Source organism: Nanorana parkeri, unplaced genomic scaffold (assembly GCF_000935625.1).
Source record: "Nanorana parkeri isolate BGI_ZX_2015 unplaced genomic scaffold, ASM93562v1 scaffold1911, whole genome shotgun sequence".
Taxonomy (NCBI): Eukaryota; Metazoa; Chordata; class Amphibia; order Anura; family Dicroglossidae; genus Nanorana; species Nanorana parkeri.
The window spans coordinates 206,193-223,236 of NW_017308179.1; the positions used below are offsets into that span (position 1 = coordinate 206,193).

General features: G+C 44.5%; 1 protein-coding gene across 1 annotated transcript in view; it reads left to right on the forward strand.

Annotated features, from left to right (window-relative positions):
* The first annotated feature begins 1,707 nt into the window (after positions 1–1,707).
* The window catches only part of RAB35 (RAB35, member RAS oncogene family), a 23,284-nt gene continuing 7,947 nt past the window's right edge, over positions 1,708–17,044 (forward strand). The window contains exons 1-3 of the mRNA XM_018572042.1: positions 1,708–1,901; positions 13,162–13,212; positions 14,642–14,765. Coding sequence (XP_018427544.1) covers positions 1,850–1,901; positions 13,162–13,212; positions 14,642–14,765 — 227 coding nt within the window. The 5' untranslated portion in view covers positions 1,708–1,849. The remainder of the gene's footprint in view (positions 1,902–13,161; positions 13,213–14,641; positions 14,766–17,044) is intronic.

The following is a 17,044-nucleotide window of genomic DNA, read 5'->3' on the forward strand; positions in this document are numbered from 1 at the left end:
ACAATTATGGGTATGCCCCTCGGAGAGTCCGAAAGAGAAAAAGAATTGGGGGTCATTGTCCTGTATTAAGAAGGGGATGTATTGTAGAGACAAGTCTATAATTTTGCCACTTTATAGATCATTGGTTCGGCCTCATCTGGAGTACGCGGCCCAGTTTTGGTCACCAGTCCACAGAAAAGATGTCCTTGAGCTGGAGAGAGTCCAGAGGAGTGCAACCAAACTAATTAGGGGAATGGAGGACCAGAGCTATTAGACACGGCTACTAAATTTAAACATGTTCACGTTGGAAGTAAGGAGATTAAGGGTCGGGACATGATTTTCATGTACAAATTGTTCAATGGTGACAGCAACATTAGCAACAAGCTTTTTACGATTAACTCCATAACAAAGACTAGAGGCCACCACCTAAAATTGGTGGAAAAAAAATTCCAGCACAAGGGGCGAAGGGGGTTCTTCACAGTGAGAGCGGTTAGGGTCTGGAACTCACTGCCACAGGCAGTGATTTCAGCTAAGAGTGTGGAAACATTCAAGAAGCATTTGGATGATTTCCTGAGAGACCGTAATATACAGGGGTACAGGTACACTTAAGAATGAGATGATACATGGACCTAAAAAAAAAATAGGTTGGCCTTGATGGACTTATGTCTTTATTCAACCTCAAATACTATGTAACTACCGTATGTCTGCTGAGGGCCGCCGTGTTGGATGTGATGTCAGCAACCCCCGAAGACCCAGAACTGTCACTCAAGAGACAGTCGGGAATTCAATATCATGTTTGCACCAGCATTCTGGCACTAATGCAGCCTAAGAAATGTCTGCGCCAGATTTTTTGACATTCTGCAACGCTTTTAGACCTATATCGGCTCCTGTGCCAACTTCAAGTAGTTCTTATTTGCGCTGTATTTGATTGTGGCTCTGTGCTTGTGACATGGTCAATAAATAAACTCTGACAGTTTGAGAATAAGAAAAGTGATGCAAAGTAAGACCAAGTACTTTCTGGAGTAACTTATCTTTTCACACCTTCATACTGTATATATGTCACAGTATCTCACACATACATCAGGTGTGACATTCTTTGAGACTGCAATAAGACACGTATGCCACGCTTTGGGCAGAGATGTGACACATCGATGTACTTTTATCAGTATGTATACTGTATTTTGGTCTCATAGTTTGTCTCACAAGCCAGCGGCAGGAAAAACACTGCAACTAAGCATTCAGCTGGTGACAGGGTCTCTATCCAGCACACGTCTTAGTGCACTAAAGGTTCTGTCCACATTTTATTATATATTAGGTATGGCGCATTGATGTGAACTGCCATCGAAAAAAAAAAAAAAGGTGCCGGTCATAATTTGTGGGCTGTTGAGGTTTTCATCATCACCACCCCATTCATTAGCAACAGACTGCCTAACGCATTGCATGTTAGCACACTCACCACCCCATTCATTAGCAACAGACTGCCTAACGCATTGCATGTTAGCACACTGCACCCCAGTCGTTAGGGGTAGACCAAGCTATATACTCCCCAGAAAATCCTAAACTGAAGCCTGTCGGTGTGAATGAGGCCTTAGAAGTCACAGACAGTAAAGAGAACAAGAGAATACTACAACACACGCAGCCGGCAAGACACAAAATGGTGTCTGACCGCACAATGCTCGCTCACGTTTATTGGCCGGGTGCCGCCCCGAGCGCGCACCCAGGTGGGGCTCTTGTGGGCGGAGTGTGCGCATGCGCCTGTCCGCGCGGTCTCGCTGTCACTTCCGGCTGTTTGTCCGGGAAGCGGATTCGGTCGGAACGGAACGCGCGGATCCCGGGACCCGGCCCACCCACTGCACAGGCCGCCGTTGCCATGGCCCGGGATTACGACCATCTCTTCAAGCTGCTCATCATCGGAGACAGCGGTGAGAGCGCTTACTATGGGTGGGGGACCATTCTGGGAGAGGCCCTTGTGGTCAGCAGCACCGGGTGGAGGAGGGTGGAAGTGATCGCGGAGGGGGCTCCCTGGTCCTGGCTGACCCCGGGCTTCATTGTCAACTCTGGAGCTGTGACTTCGTGCCCGGCTATTCGCGGAAATGTCACTGGCTGTGCCTGCCTTGTCACCGTATACAGGGCACAGGTGGACGGACACCCGGACATGATGGGAATGCTGACCCTCTGTCTCTGAATAGGCAGTGCACTTTGTGTGTCCCCCACATCATACTACTGTGATGAGTGCAAGAGGCTATGGGATGATGGGTGTAATGATGCTACAATGAGTGGTGTGGGTGGCAATGGGATGATGGGTATAATGATACTACTATGGGTACTGTGGGAGGATGGATGTGATACTAGAATGAGTGGAGTGGGAGGCAATGGGATGATGGGTGTAATGATACTGCTATAGACAGTCTGTCCGGCAATGGGATGATGGGTATACTGATACTACTATGGGTACTGTGGGAGGATGGATGTGATACTACAGTGAGTGGAGTGGGAGGCAATGGGATGATGGGTGAAATCATAATGCTATGGACAGTGTGTTCGGCCATGGGATGATGTGTGTACTAATACTATTGTGTACTGTGGGAGGATAGATGTGATCCTACAATGCGTGGAGTGGGAGGCTATGGGATGATGGGTATAATGATGCTGCTTTGGACAGTGTTTCCGGCCATGGGATGATGGGTGTAATGATGCTGCTTTGGACAGTGTTTCCGGCCATGGGATGATGGGTGTAATGATGCTGCTTTGGACAGTGTTTCCGGCCATGGGATGATGGGTGTAATGATGATGCTGCTTTGGACAGTGTTTCCGGCCATGGGATGATGGGTGTAATGATGCTGCTATGGCGAGTGTTTCCGGCCATGGGATGATGGGTGTAATGATACTGCTATGGACAGTGTTTCCGGCCATGGGGTGATGGGTGTAATGATGCTGCGATGGACAGTGTTTCCGGCCATGGGGTGATGGGTGTAATGATGCTGCTATGGACAGTGTTTCCGGCCATGGGGTGATGGGTGTAATGATGCTGCTATGGACAGTGTTTCCGAGTGGTAATGATGCCAGTACCATGGAGAGTGTGGGAGGACCTGGGGTTATAGTGGAAATGATGCCAGTACTATGGAGAGTGTGGGAGGACCTGGGGTTATAGTGGAAATGATGCCAGTACTATGGAGAGTGTGGGAGGACCTGGGGTTATAGTGGAAATGATGCCAGTACTATGGAGAGTGTGGGAGGACCTGGGGTTATAGTGGTAATGATGCCAGCACAATGCGAAATTTAGGATGACTTGAGATGATGGCTGTAATGATATCAGTATTGTGGGAGGACATGGGGTTTTAATTTTGTGGGAGCTGGTTAGTACATGCTCTGTGTCTGGCCATGGGGTGATGGATTTAACAGTGCCAGTAAGCATTTTGTTTCTGGCTGTGAAATGGTAGTGTAATGATGCCAATATTATGCAGAGTTTTAGAGCTGGCCAGTACATGGTCTGTATATGGCCATGGGATGATGGGTGTAATGATGCCAGTTCTTTGGGGTGTGTGAGGCCCTGAGATGCTGCCAGTACAAGTTGTCCATCTATAGGATCGTAGGGGGGGGTCTGGCGTGTGAACTGGCTAGTACTTGTTTTGTGTCTGGCTGTAGGATGATGATTCTAATGATGTTAGTACTAAGGGGATTGTGGAAGGCCATGGGGCATGTGTTGTAGGTGGTCAGTGTGTGTTCTGCATCCTGCTGTGGAATGATGGGTATATTGCCAATACTATGCGCAGTGCGGAGCTGACCACCATGTATTCAATGTCCAGCCATGGAATGTTAGGAGTAATGATGCCAGTGCTATAGGAAGTGTGAGAGCCCATAGAGTAATGGTTGGAATGATGCCAGTACACGTTATGTCTGGCCATGGATGATACGTGTACTATAGGTAGTGCGGGAGGCCATGGGATAATGGGTGCACTATGGGTAGTGTGGGAGGCGATGGGATAATGGGTGTACTATGGGTAGTGTGGGAGGCCATGGGATAATGGGTGCACTATGGGTAGTGTGGGAGGACATGGGATAATAGGTGCACTATGGGTAGTGTGGGAGGCCATGGAATAATAGGTGCACTATGGGTAGTGTGGGAGGACGTGGGATAATGGGTGCACTATGGGTAGAGTGGGAGGGTATGGGATGATGGTGCACTATGGGTAGTGTGGGAGGCCATGGGATAATAGGTGCACTATGGGTAGTGTGGGAGGCCATGGGATAATAGGTGCACTATGGGTAGTGTGGGAGGACATGGTATAATATGTGCACTATGAGTAGTGTGGGAGGCCATGGGATAATAGGTGCACTATGGGTAGTGTGGGAGGATATGGGATAATGGGTGCACTATGGGTAGTGTGGGAGGACATGGGATAATAGGTGCACTATGTGTAGTGTGGGAGGCCATGTGATAATGGGTGCACTATGGGTAGAGTGGGAGGGTATGGGATGATGGTGCACTATGGGTAGTGTGGGAGGCCATGGGATAATAGGTGCACTATGGGTAGTGTGGGAGGCCATGGGATAATAGGTGCACTATGGGTAGTGTAGGAGGCCATGGGTAGTGTGGGAGGACATGGGATAATAGGTGCACTATGGGTAGTGTGGGAGGATATGGGATAATAGGTGCACTATGGGTAGTGTGGGAGGACATGGGATAATAAAGCTTTCTTTGTTAGGCCATAGGATGTTGGGTGTGATAGTGCCAGTACTGTGGAGGAGTATGGGAGCTGTCCATTATGTGTGCTGTGGAAGGCTTTGACTGTTGTGCTTGTAATGCTCGTATTTCCTTCACTTTTATAGCACAAACAAATTTAATGTGGTAATACATTGAGTGAATATCAGCGGGCTCTTGATAAACTGGCTATAATGGGTGGTCCTCTATGCTGCCTCCCATCCGACATCATCTTTCAATTGAAAAATTGTCAGCTAAACAGCGCCTACATCCAATCAGATCCAGGCACTGTTCAGGTATAAATACCTCAGGGGGATTTTTCTCCAACCACGCTGTTTAACATGGGTAGAGGAACCAGGAACCCAAAAGCTGAATGTAAAAAAATCTAACAGTGTACATCCAGCTTTAGCTGTGCTGTACAAAGCACATATTAAGCCACCTTATCAGTCTGTGTGCCCAGTAAACTCACAGCCCAATGTGTCTAGCACAGAAATGTATACACACACTTTAGGAGCAGGGTGGTACAAGTCATTCTTACTAGCCTTTATTAATTCTGTAGGCGTTACTGGATTTAGTGGGTTTAAATAGAACCCATGCAAGCCTTCTTTAGGTCAGAAAACGGATGTGCATCTGTTCTGTAATAACCAGACAGCTTTGTCAGCCTTGAATGTGAACCTTGCACCCATTGTAGAAAATAAGATATGTGAAGAAAAGTTAGAACATATCCTCTCCTTACAGCGGGTTCCCAACAGGCGTAGGTGACATTGTAGTTCTACTAGGAACACTAGTAGGGTTATTCACAAAAGGGTGAAGAGTTTGGAGAAGGCAGGAGAAGTGGACAATCTAGGACAACATCGCTGAACTGGAAAGTGAGCTGAATTGGAGAATCTTTCCAAATCGGCTATGCTGTCCTAGATTATTCACTTCTCCGATCTTCTCCAAACTCTTCACCCTTTAGTGAATAACCCCTTAGGTATTGCAGATCTTGTGAGAAGACAGTCCAGCAAACCTAGAGATTTGGGATCCTCTTCATTTCCAGGATCTCACCTGGAAGTAGTACAAAGTCACCCTCGCCCATTGCCGCAGGCAGAAGCCGAGTATAAGGTAAGTATGTTTGCTAACTTTTCCCAACAGGTTTTTGTTTGTTACTACAGTTGTAGTTAGGGATGTCCCGATACCGGTACTAGCATCGGTATCGGGCCCGATACAGGGCATTTTCACGAGTAATTGTACTTGTGAAAATGACTCGGTACTAAAGGCCGATGCCGGCACTTTACATTTTTCTTAAACGAAAAGCCGGATGGGGGCGTGTCCAGATGACGGCTGAGGATGACTGCCGCAGTATTACAGCTGCCGGACCACATGGCCGCCTCGGGCTCCCGCTCTCGTCCTGCAGATCTGTCCCTGGATTCCATGGCTGAGTCTCCAGCTGCCGCTGATGGAGCCTGCTCCCCTAGCCGCTCTACTGACAGCCGCTCCTCCGGATCCCCTCCGCCAGCTACAGGTACATATGGGTGATATAAAATGTTACCCAAACAAAAGGCATGTTGTTTGCAAAGTGGAACTGGGATGGTTATAGGTTTCAGCAGTTCAGTGCTGATGTACAGTGGAACACTCAATGCCCAAATGACTTCATGTGCCTTCCAAGAAGTTCCAGCTCTGTCCTCTAACTGAGCTCAATCTCCTGCTGGCTTTCCCTCTTCCATCTCTTAAAGGAGAACTATGAGATGAGTGATTTCCACTCACCTCATAGTTCTAGCCGACCTGTGACAATGAGACTGTCACAGGTCGGCTCAGTAGATCGGGAGGTGAGCGAACACATACCAGGTTCGCTCACCTCTCGATCCTGTCACGGCTCTCTGCCGTGACAGGGGGAGGGGCTGGATTCCCCTCTCCCCGCTCCGATCTGCCAGCGCTGACTGGCGGAACGGACGGGGGAGGGGGCGGGTACAGCTGGCTCTGCCTCTAGATAGGCAGAGCCAGCTGTCACTCACGCAGTTGGGCGGATCCCGTCATCTATGTCGGGATCCGCTCCGGCTGCGGCGTCTCAGTATACCACGAGCTGTAGCTCGCGGTATACTGAGCTTTGGGTAACGGGAGGACGCTAGTTTGTGTCCTCCCGTTACCCTAAGGAGAACTATGGGGAAAAACACTGACCCCATAGTTCTCGTTTAACTCTGGCAGTAAAAAAAATATCTCTCCCAATGTATCCCCCATAAAATACTGTAGAATAAATGACAGGAGAGTCCAGCCACAAGATGGTGACTCATTCATGATGGTCTTGTGAGAGGTGGTGGAGATAAGAACAACCACAAGGAAATGCATTCATGTGTGTCTCAGCGATAGAAATGACTGATTGGTAGTTGACCTTTAGGGCTCCTTCACATCTTTGCGTGTGGCAATTTACACCATTTTATGCATTGAAGAGCGTTGCTTTAATGCAGCCCAGTCAGGTAAAATTAGCTCTGAACACACTAAAAACATACCTGCAGCACAGTACACACCAAAACACAGGCCATTCACATGTATGCATTGTGGTGCGCTAAAGCCCATATACTTTAGTTCTATTGGATTCAGAATGCAAAACATACATTTATATGAAGAATTATAACGCATATAGGTAGGTAGCTAGCCCTAATCTCTAGAGTAACCCTGTAAACTACATTGGCACCCCCTGGCTGCTCTTTCTTCCTCAGCCCCCAGACCTCATCGAGCTCCTAGATCGCAGGACCCTAGTGTGCAGCCCTGGTGAGACGACACACAGCCATACATAATTGCTGTATAATCATGGAGTGATGGCATCTGTAGTCCTCTATTGCTTGTTGCTATCCTCCATTGCTGTATAGTCATAGATTGAGTTACAATTCTTCATATTTATAAAGAGACTGCCCTAAAATCATTAGTCTGCATTGTTTTAGAAAAAATGTCACATGTCCCTTTAAGAAAAAGTATCGATAATTGGTATCGGCAATTACCTGAGGGAAAGTACTTGTACTTGTTCTTGAAAAAGTGGTATCGGGACATCCCTAGTTGTAGTGCAGGAATTTACCTTGGAAGGGGTGGGGGTTCAGTATTCAATAACCAGACCTTGCATTTTGGTTCTTGCAATAGTAGGTAAATGCTGAAATAAAAACGTGTCAAGTAGTAGCTCGCTCCTCTTTGTCTCTTGGCAGTTGTATCAATTTCAGTTCCAGGCTTCCTTTTACTATTCTTTGTCCTGGCTGTATCCCCTTTCCTGGTATCTTTCATTCCTAGGGTTACAACACTGCCTTAGTGTGAGTCTATCGAGTCAGAGTTGTCGCCGTTGGACTTGCATTGCCACTTCAATACAATCTGGCATGTCAACGTGCACGGTGCCAGCACCTTCAGCTTGACTATTGTGGATGCCAGATGCTGTTTGAGGCATCCATAGCATGAGGACTGTCCCCTGACTCAGCTGATGTCTAGTGGCCATGTCAATGCACACCAACATGCATACAGACTGGAAAGCCAGCCCAATAAGTCACCGGGCTGTGTGAAGCACAATTCAATCAAACACCCAAAAAGTTGTTTAAAATATCCAATTACAAAAACTATATCTGATTTTTTAACCTTGGGTTTTCATACTCTTTAACCTCAATTTGCACATATCTGATCAAATCTGAATTTTTGGTTAGAAAACTGCTTAAACCCCCCAGACCGATACAGATTTTGTAAAGTAGAGGCCCTGTACAATAAAAAAAAATGACTTGCTATATTTTATATTGCACAATATTTGTGCAAATGTTTATCAAATTGCTATTTTTAGGAAAAACTCTCTAATTTGAGTGCACACAAACAGAATAGAATACCTATTTTTTTTGTTAAAACAAAGATATTTAAAATTTGAGCATGCCCATAAAATGGGAAAAAAAATAAAATACAGGCAATGCTTTAACAGTCTCTCGCACGTAGTTTGTTTTTAAAAACTTTATTTCTTTACCCTAACTACTCTCAAACATACTTACCTGCCTTAGCGTGTCTAGAGTACAAGTCCTCCTCATGTGCTTTCTTGCCAAACGGTTCCCCTGTCTTGTAATGGGGCAATGTTGAAGTTTAGACCATCTACCTGGTGTACTTTTGATATTTGTAATGCCACATACTTTTGACTGTTAAAAAAAACTCCTTGCCTAATGTCTGTCTACTCAGAATCTACTTGTTCTGTAATGTATACATTACAGGCACTGAGACATTTCCCGATCTCTGCAGCTGCAGACCGAGAGCATGTCTCAATACCTTCGATTGGCGCTGTCAGCTTCCTGGCGGGCTCGGCACATGGAGCTGCGAACACGCCCGATCCCATCACTATTTAGGACCACAATGTTCATATACGTAGTGCGGTCATGAAGCTGTTAAAGAATATACAAAGCCAACACTTTTCATTTTGGATAGAGTAGGGGAGGATTAAAACCCTGTTTTGTTTGGCCTCTTCCCCGTTGGAAGATTTTCTTTCTGTTTCTGTTCTGGAAACTCTCACAATTTTAGATTTACCTTCACTTTCATTTCTGGTGTCATTGGTTTAAGAGAGTTTCACAGTTTAAGAGAGTGAAGTGAAGAGTCACTAGAGGTTTGGTGAGGAGCCCCTGAAAGCCATCCCTACCTGTATTATAAACATCTTCACTCATTCTGATCCTTCCATATTACCCTGTTTCCCCGAAAATAAGACCTAGTACTATTTTTGGGAATTGCTAAAATATAAGACCTACCCCGAAAATAAGACCTAGTTGTGGCATAAGGGGTAACTTGAAGAGCGGTGGGAGAGAATTAGCTGTGCCAATGAAGCCAGCGCGAAAGGAAGCGAGGCGGCAGCGGAGGGAGCAGAGCCGCATAAGCCCATGCTTCCTCTATAGCACCCACTCCTGTCACTGGCGGAGTGAATCCTTCTATTGAATTAATTCATCTATCTGAACTGATAAATGATTAATTTGAAACACTAAAGTGTTGCATCAATAGGAATGCAGCTCTGCTAGTCCGCTCCTAGAGTGAGAGAGCTCTGCCCCTCCCTGCAACCAATCCGAGAGCTCACAGTACACTGAGAATCAGAACTTAGAACAGTTCTCAGTCAATAGTACAACAGTACACAGAGAGGACACACAGTCTGGATCAGAGGAGATCCTCATTTACATTGTCCGCTCCTGTTCACTTCTTTGTCAGCAGACTCAGCAAGTGAACGGATGAATCAATTCATGTAAGAGATCCGAATTTCCCATCACTAGTGTGCAAGAGCAGTGTGACTTTACACAGAGTTCCAGCACTGCCCAGTCTCAGGGAAGGAGGTGTGACAGCAGAGAGCCCTGCAATGAGAGTGGGTGGGGCCAGACCAGCAGTCTAAAGGTGGCCATACACCTTACAACCATTGTACAACTTTTGCTGTCCATACATTACACCTCCTTCAATTTTCATTCAAACAGCCCATCATGCACAGACCAATTTAGTTTGTGATTATCGTTGGTCAGCACCACTAACTGGCCAATTTTCATCCATCGAACGACCAAATTTTCGTTTGCATGTGCAGGTTTCATCTTGAAATTTTTGTTGTACCACTAACGCCACTAACCTGTCGATTTGCCATCCAACCAGACGAAAATTTTCTAGCCTGCTTGAAAGACTAAAAGCTGCCAGTTGTACGGAATTGAGGTTGTGCACTTCCCATCAACTGGCAGATTTTCAGTTGAAAATGCGATCGTAGACAAAAATCTGCAGATAATTGTAAGGTGTATTGGCACCTTTAGGCTTCACTACTCCGCCCACTGCGGTGCATGCTGGGATGTGATCTCTTCCTGCTGGCTGCAATAGATCTACAAGGGGGGGGGGTTATTAGACCACAGGCTAGGCTGATAGACTCCACAGTGCCTAGTGCTCTAACAAAAAGGAAATGAAGGGGGGGGCAGAAGGCAGGAAGTGCAGACTTGTACCATGGATTTCTGGAAGCTCATACTGCTATGTAGAAAAGTTAGCACATATTTTTAATACTTCCAAAAGCTAGTTACAGTAGGCTGAAAAAAATGTTTTCCCGGAGTTCTTCTTTAAACGAGTGTTTTTGGCTGTAATTATGAACATTCGCTTTTCATACTTCTTTTCCTTTTGCTGTTTGTGGTTCTTCATTCGTCTGCTCGTTTTACCTTGGAGATTAGTAATGTGTATTCAAATAAACTGAGTCATTGCACATACTGTGAAACTTTGATGCAGTCAAGTTTGATGATATCTGTGTTTTTAAAAATAATGAAGCTTCCTATAGACGTGAAATGGCAGCTAGCGGTTAGCAAACAGCACAAGATTCTTGTGTTCTGACATTACATGAAAGCAAATGATGAATGGATATCAGATGGACCACGTTTTCTTTAACAGTGCAACTTTTTTTTTCTTATCCCTGTCAGCCTATTAAGCAGGCAGATAATTCAAGTGTTAAGCTGCCCACACACCTTACAACCATCGCACGACTTTCATCCTGCGATGGTGGTAAGGTAATTAAAATCTTGTACGATCTGCCCATCTTGGACAGGCAGATCGTACTTGCGATCATCGGCAGGTGTATGGGCCTTGACTGGAGCCAAAACTTTTAATTGTATTTTGTGGAGAGCAATTACAACACCTGTTTTGGATTTTTTTTTTTTTTTTTTAGAAATTCCTTAAGGCAGAGTATAAAGCATGTGTAGAGTACCTGGTTTTTAGTGTTCCTCTTCGCGATTTGTCCTAGTGACTGTTATCAATGAGAGTGAAAGAAAAACCCAAATGTTGGGCTGTCATCAGAACAGAAATGGGTGGGAAATCTCCCAATGGGGACACTTGTTCTGGTGGCCTTGCTGATAACCACGGATCTCCCTCACTTCCGGTTGTGGCCATTGGCCAGGAAGTGAAGGGAAATCTCCCCAATGGGACATAGATGGCAAAAAAGCAGACCGGATATAAAACCCTCTCTCTTGCATATATACTGAAAGTTTTTTGGCTTCAGTTCTGCTTAACAGAAAAAATATTGTTGCACTAAATAAGGGAAATGCTTCCAATGGAAGTGGCATTCACTGAGCCCTGGTTGCGTTGTGGAACAATGTTGCACCTGTTTAGCTTTGCTGAAAGTGGCCTGACTTCCCTGAAAGTAGTATATGGCCTATTAGAGAAGACTGCTATAGTGACTTCAGAGTGTCGGCTTCAGGTGGGGTTGGCTTGGGGTATGGCTGAGAGGAAGCTCCATCCATACGTGCATTGCTTACAGCTCCCTCATGTGTTCTATAGAGGTGCCTGGACCAGTGTCTGGCTCCCGGCACCTCTACAGGCGCGCATGGGAGTTGTACAAGCAATGCACATTGCTGGATGAAGCTTCCTCACAGCACAGCAGCCCACACTGGACCCCAGGTTAAAGACCTAATACAGTTTTCATAAGGTAGGGAAACTAGGTGGATCTTAAACAAAAGAAAAAAATAATTTTTATTTGGAGTGTATAAGTGCGTGTGGGAATCTATCTGTGGTTGTGTGTGTCTGTCAGTGTTTTTAAAGGAACGCACCTCCCATTCAAATCAATCGCCTACATCGGAACGCGCAGTACCGCAATGCCCTGCGTTCCATTGCAGTGTGACTTGGGTCGCGACTTAATAACCAAGGACTAATGTGGGTCCTGAGGTTACACAGGTTTAGAACCACTGCTCTAAGGTATAGTTGGAGCTGTCCTTTAATTACTTTTTTAACCAGAGACTTGGAACAAATGAATGGATTGAAAATGCAGAGTAAAGTCTGAACTCATTATCTGTATTCTTGTTCCTGGTTAGTGACTCAATGTTTTGACGCCACTGGGTCAGCATGACAACCAGACATCTAGTATATACAGAATGAGAATTTATCAGTGGCACTCTTCATGCTTCTCTCAGGAGAGCAATTTGGGATGGGAGAGTGGATCTAACATGTCCATTCACCCCCCTTAGATTTGATACCAGTTTGTTCTGCTTAATTACTTCATTTGTATTTTCTTCCCATCAAAGTAGACACTGCTTAAAATTAAGTGCTGATCACAAACACCGATATAACATACACTGATCAGCCATAACATTAAGGTCCTCCTTTTGCCACCAAAACAGCCCTGACCAGTTGAAGCATGGACTCCACTAGACCTCATAAGGTATGCTGTGGTACCTGGCACCAAGCCATCAGTAGCAGATCCTTTAAGTCCTGTAAGTTGCAAGGTGGGGCCTCCATGGATCAGACAATTTTTAAACATTTTCCTACACATCCCTCTTGCATGATTGAATTGAGAACTGGAACATTCGATATATGGGGTCCCCAGATAGTGGACGTATCTGATACAGACTCTCACTTGGGAAGCAACCTAGGAACCGCTACCACTCCATGAGTTCCGAATCAGGGCTCGGACTCCACTTCTATTTATACTACCGATACTAATATTTTCTGCTTTGTACACATTTATTATGTTTTATAACACTTAATGAAAAATATTTTTCTGTTTTGTTTTTTAGGTGTTGGAAAGAGTAGTTTACTCCTGAGGTTTGCGGATAACACTTTTTCAGGTAACACTGTAATAACACAGTTGAGGCAGCAGTTTGGACGTGGTGGTGTTAAAGCATCATTAGTGAGTGGCCTCTGCGCACTGGGAGTATAAAGCTTGTCTGCTCTTCATAACATGTACAAGATTCATCCAAATGCTTTACTTATGCAAAGGGTGATCTGACTGAATGATTGGGTTGCTGGGTTTTGCCAGGTTTGACCACACATTTGTTAGTGTAGGCAGACAGGTAAAATCTCAATTGAAATATTGATTTGTTTACTTGCTTGCCTTTGACTGAACAGAATTACACATTTTTCTGAGAGCTTTCTAATCCAGACTGGATACTACGGAAAGTCCCGACCATTTACTTCTCTCCACTGCCAATGGCAAACTTAATTTGTTAGATTCCCAGCCCTGTGCAACACAATACAGACTGATTAGCTGCTGGTGCTGCCCGTTCCTTTCCCAGTCTTGATGTGCAGAGGATTACAGAAGACTAGAACCTAAACCGATTTGAACTCGATAGACTTGTCCTTTTTCCAACCTAACTACATATTTAAAAATGCATTTTAATTGATCATATAACTGGAGTTATTTTATAGCTGCTTGGAGTTTGGCTTTAAAGCCCCTAACACCTGGCCTAACACTAAGTGCACCCTAATATTCTTCTACCTCTGGCGTGTGTAGGCATAGGGAATGTGTCTTGCCCAATGGACATTTAGGTCTGTACATGTGTCCTGTGTGTGGATACAGGTCTTAATTTTTCCATAATTATTCCTTTTTTTCACAAGAGACAGCGAGGGAGTTTTTTTTTTTCCGTTGGTAGATCTCATGTAGCTCATCATTTAAAAAGTAGATCTTAACACAAAAATTGTGGGCACCCCTGCTCTAGTGTATTGTTCTAAACAATACAAGCTTCCTATAGAGTCATGTGCATAATCCTGCTCCAAACAAACTAGAAAGGTAAGAAATGTTGAGTTATTTTAAAATGGGGACACATAACAAACATATCGTGGGGGTTTTGCAGAGGTAAAAGTACATTTTAAGCCTCAGATCCTTGAGGACATTTGTTGTGGTCATTTAGTCCTTGTTTGAAGAGTGTGTATGTTTATCTCTGTATGTATCTGCTCGAATCTTGTCCTCACTTCATTGTAGTATACACGTAGAGTGCTTGTTCCTATTTAGTTCAGTATATCTGATCAGTCCTCAAGTTATGAAATAAGAAGGCTTATTGTTTTAATTGTATTTATATAACCACTACATTGAGACTAGCTGCTAAAATGTTCCAAATGATTTCAATAAAGTTTTTCATATTTTCCATACTTTTGAGTGCTTGGAGAGGGATTCTGTCAGTAAATGTCTTCTCCTTTTACAATGAATATATTAGCAATACATTAGAAATTAACGTGTACAAGTAAACACTGAAGAATATGATTTCTTTTCCTTTATAGGCAGCTACATTACAACAATTGGAGTTGATTTTAAAATCAGGACAGTAGAAATCAATGGGGAGAAAGTGAAACTGCAGATATGGGACACTGCCGGGCAGGAGAGATTTCGGACAATAACATCAACGTAAGGATGAACAGGAAGTAATATGTCCGGGTATTGTGTGGGCTTGGTCAAATGCAGTGTTACCGTTTGCCGTTCTGTACGGGAAATGACGTACTACAAAAAGATGCTGAGTTCAGAATAGTTTACACATTTTATGTTGATCTCTTCCATTCAGAAAAACTCACATGGGGTTTATTTGTATCTAGTTTACTAACCACATTAGGGTTTCATTTCGGCATGGTTAGTATTTAAAGTGACACTACACTCAGGAGTTAAATGTTAAAAATGGATTAAAGTATCTTAACCATTAACAAAAATGTATCTTATTTGTGTGTCACTTGGCTGTAGATCCTCAAATCATCTCTGAATTGGTGGTGACACTGTCCTTCCTTCTGGAGGGTGGCTACTTTTGTTCCCCATGGTCCCTGTGTGTGTTGTAAAGTAGTCACCGCTCCAAGCTCACTCCTGTGATGGACTACAATCTCACCTTTAGTTTACTAATTTGTATTGAAGTTATAATCAATCATGGGAGCGAGCTTGGAGTGGTGACTACTTTACAACACACACAGGGACCATGGGGAACAAAAGTAGCCACCCTCCAGAAGGAAGGACAGTGTCAGCACCAATTCATAGATGATTTGAGGATCTACAGCTGAGTGATACACAAATAAGATACATTTTGCTAATAAGCTACTTAACTGCATTTCTAAGATTTAACTTCTGAGTCTAGTGTCACTTTAAATTGTATTAGAAATGTGTGATGATTGCGGTTATAAACATACTGATAATATTTTATTAATACATGTACCTTTAATGTATTATCTGAAGTGTACTATTGCCATGCAGCTTCAAAACTTGAATGCCCTTTGGAATCTGAATGTTGGACTCTGGGCAACAAGACAGATCATATTTAAACACATTAATATTCCAGTCCTTCCTTCCTGCTAAGCTAATTACATGCATTTGCCATTACACATTTCTTTTCCCTTGTGCCTTTTGCTTTTCCTTTTAGTTGTTTTTTGTGATTTCTCTGGCAATATAATTGTGTCTGCTAAAGTGGCCTGGTAACTAAATCGCCCCTGTAGATCTGCTGCATCAAAGTTCTCATGTGATTCTTCCTCGCACTACTTGGTTGGACGTACGCACATCTGATTATACAATCTTTTAAATTTTTCATCAGCTATGTAGTGCAAGAGCCTGTATACTTGGATACATATTGAATGGCTTCCTTAACTATATCATTTGGTAATTCAAAAGGAGATTGTACAGAGATTGTGCAATCGCAATGTAATGTGTTTGGCAAGCTTTAAGCAAATCACGTGCTATTGGACACTATGGGAGGACGTTTTTAATGACCTGTTCATAACACTTAAAGGAGAACTATGGGGTTAAGGCTTTCCCCCATAATTCTCCTTATGGTAACGGGAGGACACAAACTAGCGTCCTCCCGTCACCCTAGGCTCAGTATAGCTGCTTGCGGTATACTGAGACGCTGAAGCGGATCCCGACAATTATGCCGGGATCCGCCCAGCTGCGTGACTGACAGCTGGCTCTGCCTATCTAGAGGCAGAGCCAGCTGTACCCGCCCCCTCCCCGTCCGTTCCGCGGCGGATTGGAGCGGGGAGGGGGGAATCCAGCCCCTCCCCTGTCACGGCAGAGAGCCGTGACAGGATCGAGAGGTGAGCGAACGCCGGTATGTGTTCGCTCACCTCCCGATCTACTGAGCCGACCTGTGACAGTCTTATTGTCACAGGTCGGCTAGAACTATGAGGTGAGTGAAAAGCACTCGCCTTATAGTTCTCCTTTTAAAGAACTCCAGTTAAAAATGTTATTAACCCTTGCAGTGTGGCTACCCCAGCACTGCAAGGGTGAAGTGCTCATTTTTGTCTAGGTGCTAAAAAAAACAAACAAGTTAGTCACAAGACCATCTGAGCCAGCTCCCTGTTTCTGTGATCATTGACGTGTGACTGCTCTTCGGGGTCCACATGTCTATGCATAGTGTATAGAGCATGATGACATTAGGATCCTTAGACCACTGCAGCAGAGTGGGAGACACGCTCAAGACACTTATCTAAGAACAAGCTGGCCTAGGTGGTCTGTAGAGTATAACCTTTTTTTTTTATTAGCACCTAAACACAAATAAGCAGCTAACCCTTGCACTGCGGGGGTAGCCCCACTGCAAGGTTTAATACATTCCCAGAGCTGTTTGCCTTCTGTTTGCTTCTTCTGCAGTAAAAGTATGGTCTCTCCATAGTTGGTCACCCAGTTATATATATTTTTTTCCAGATAGCATAACCAGA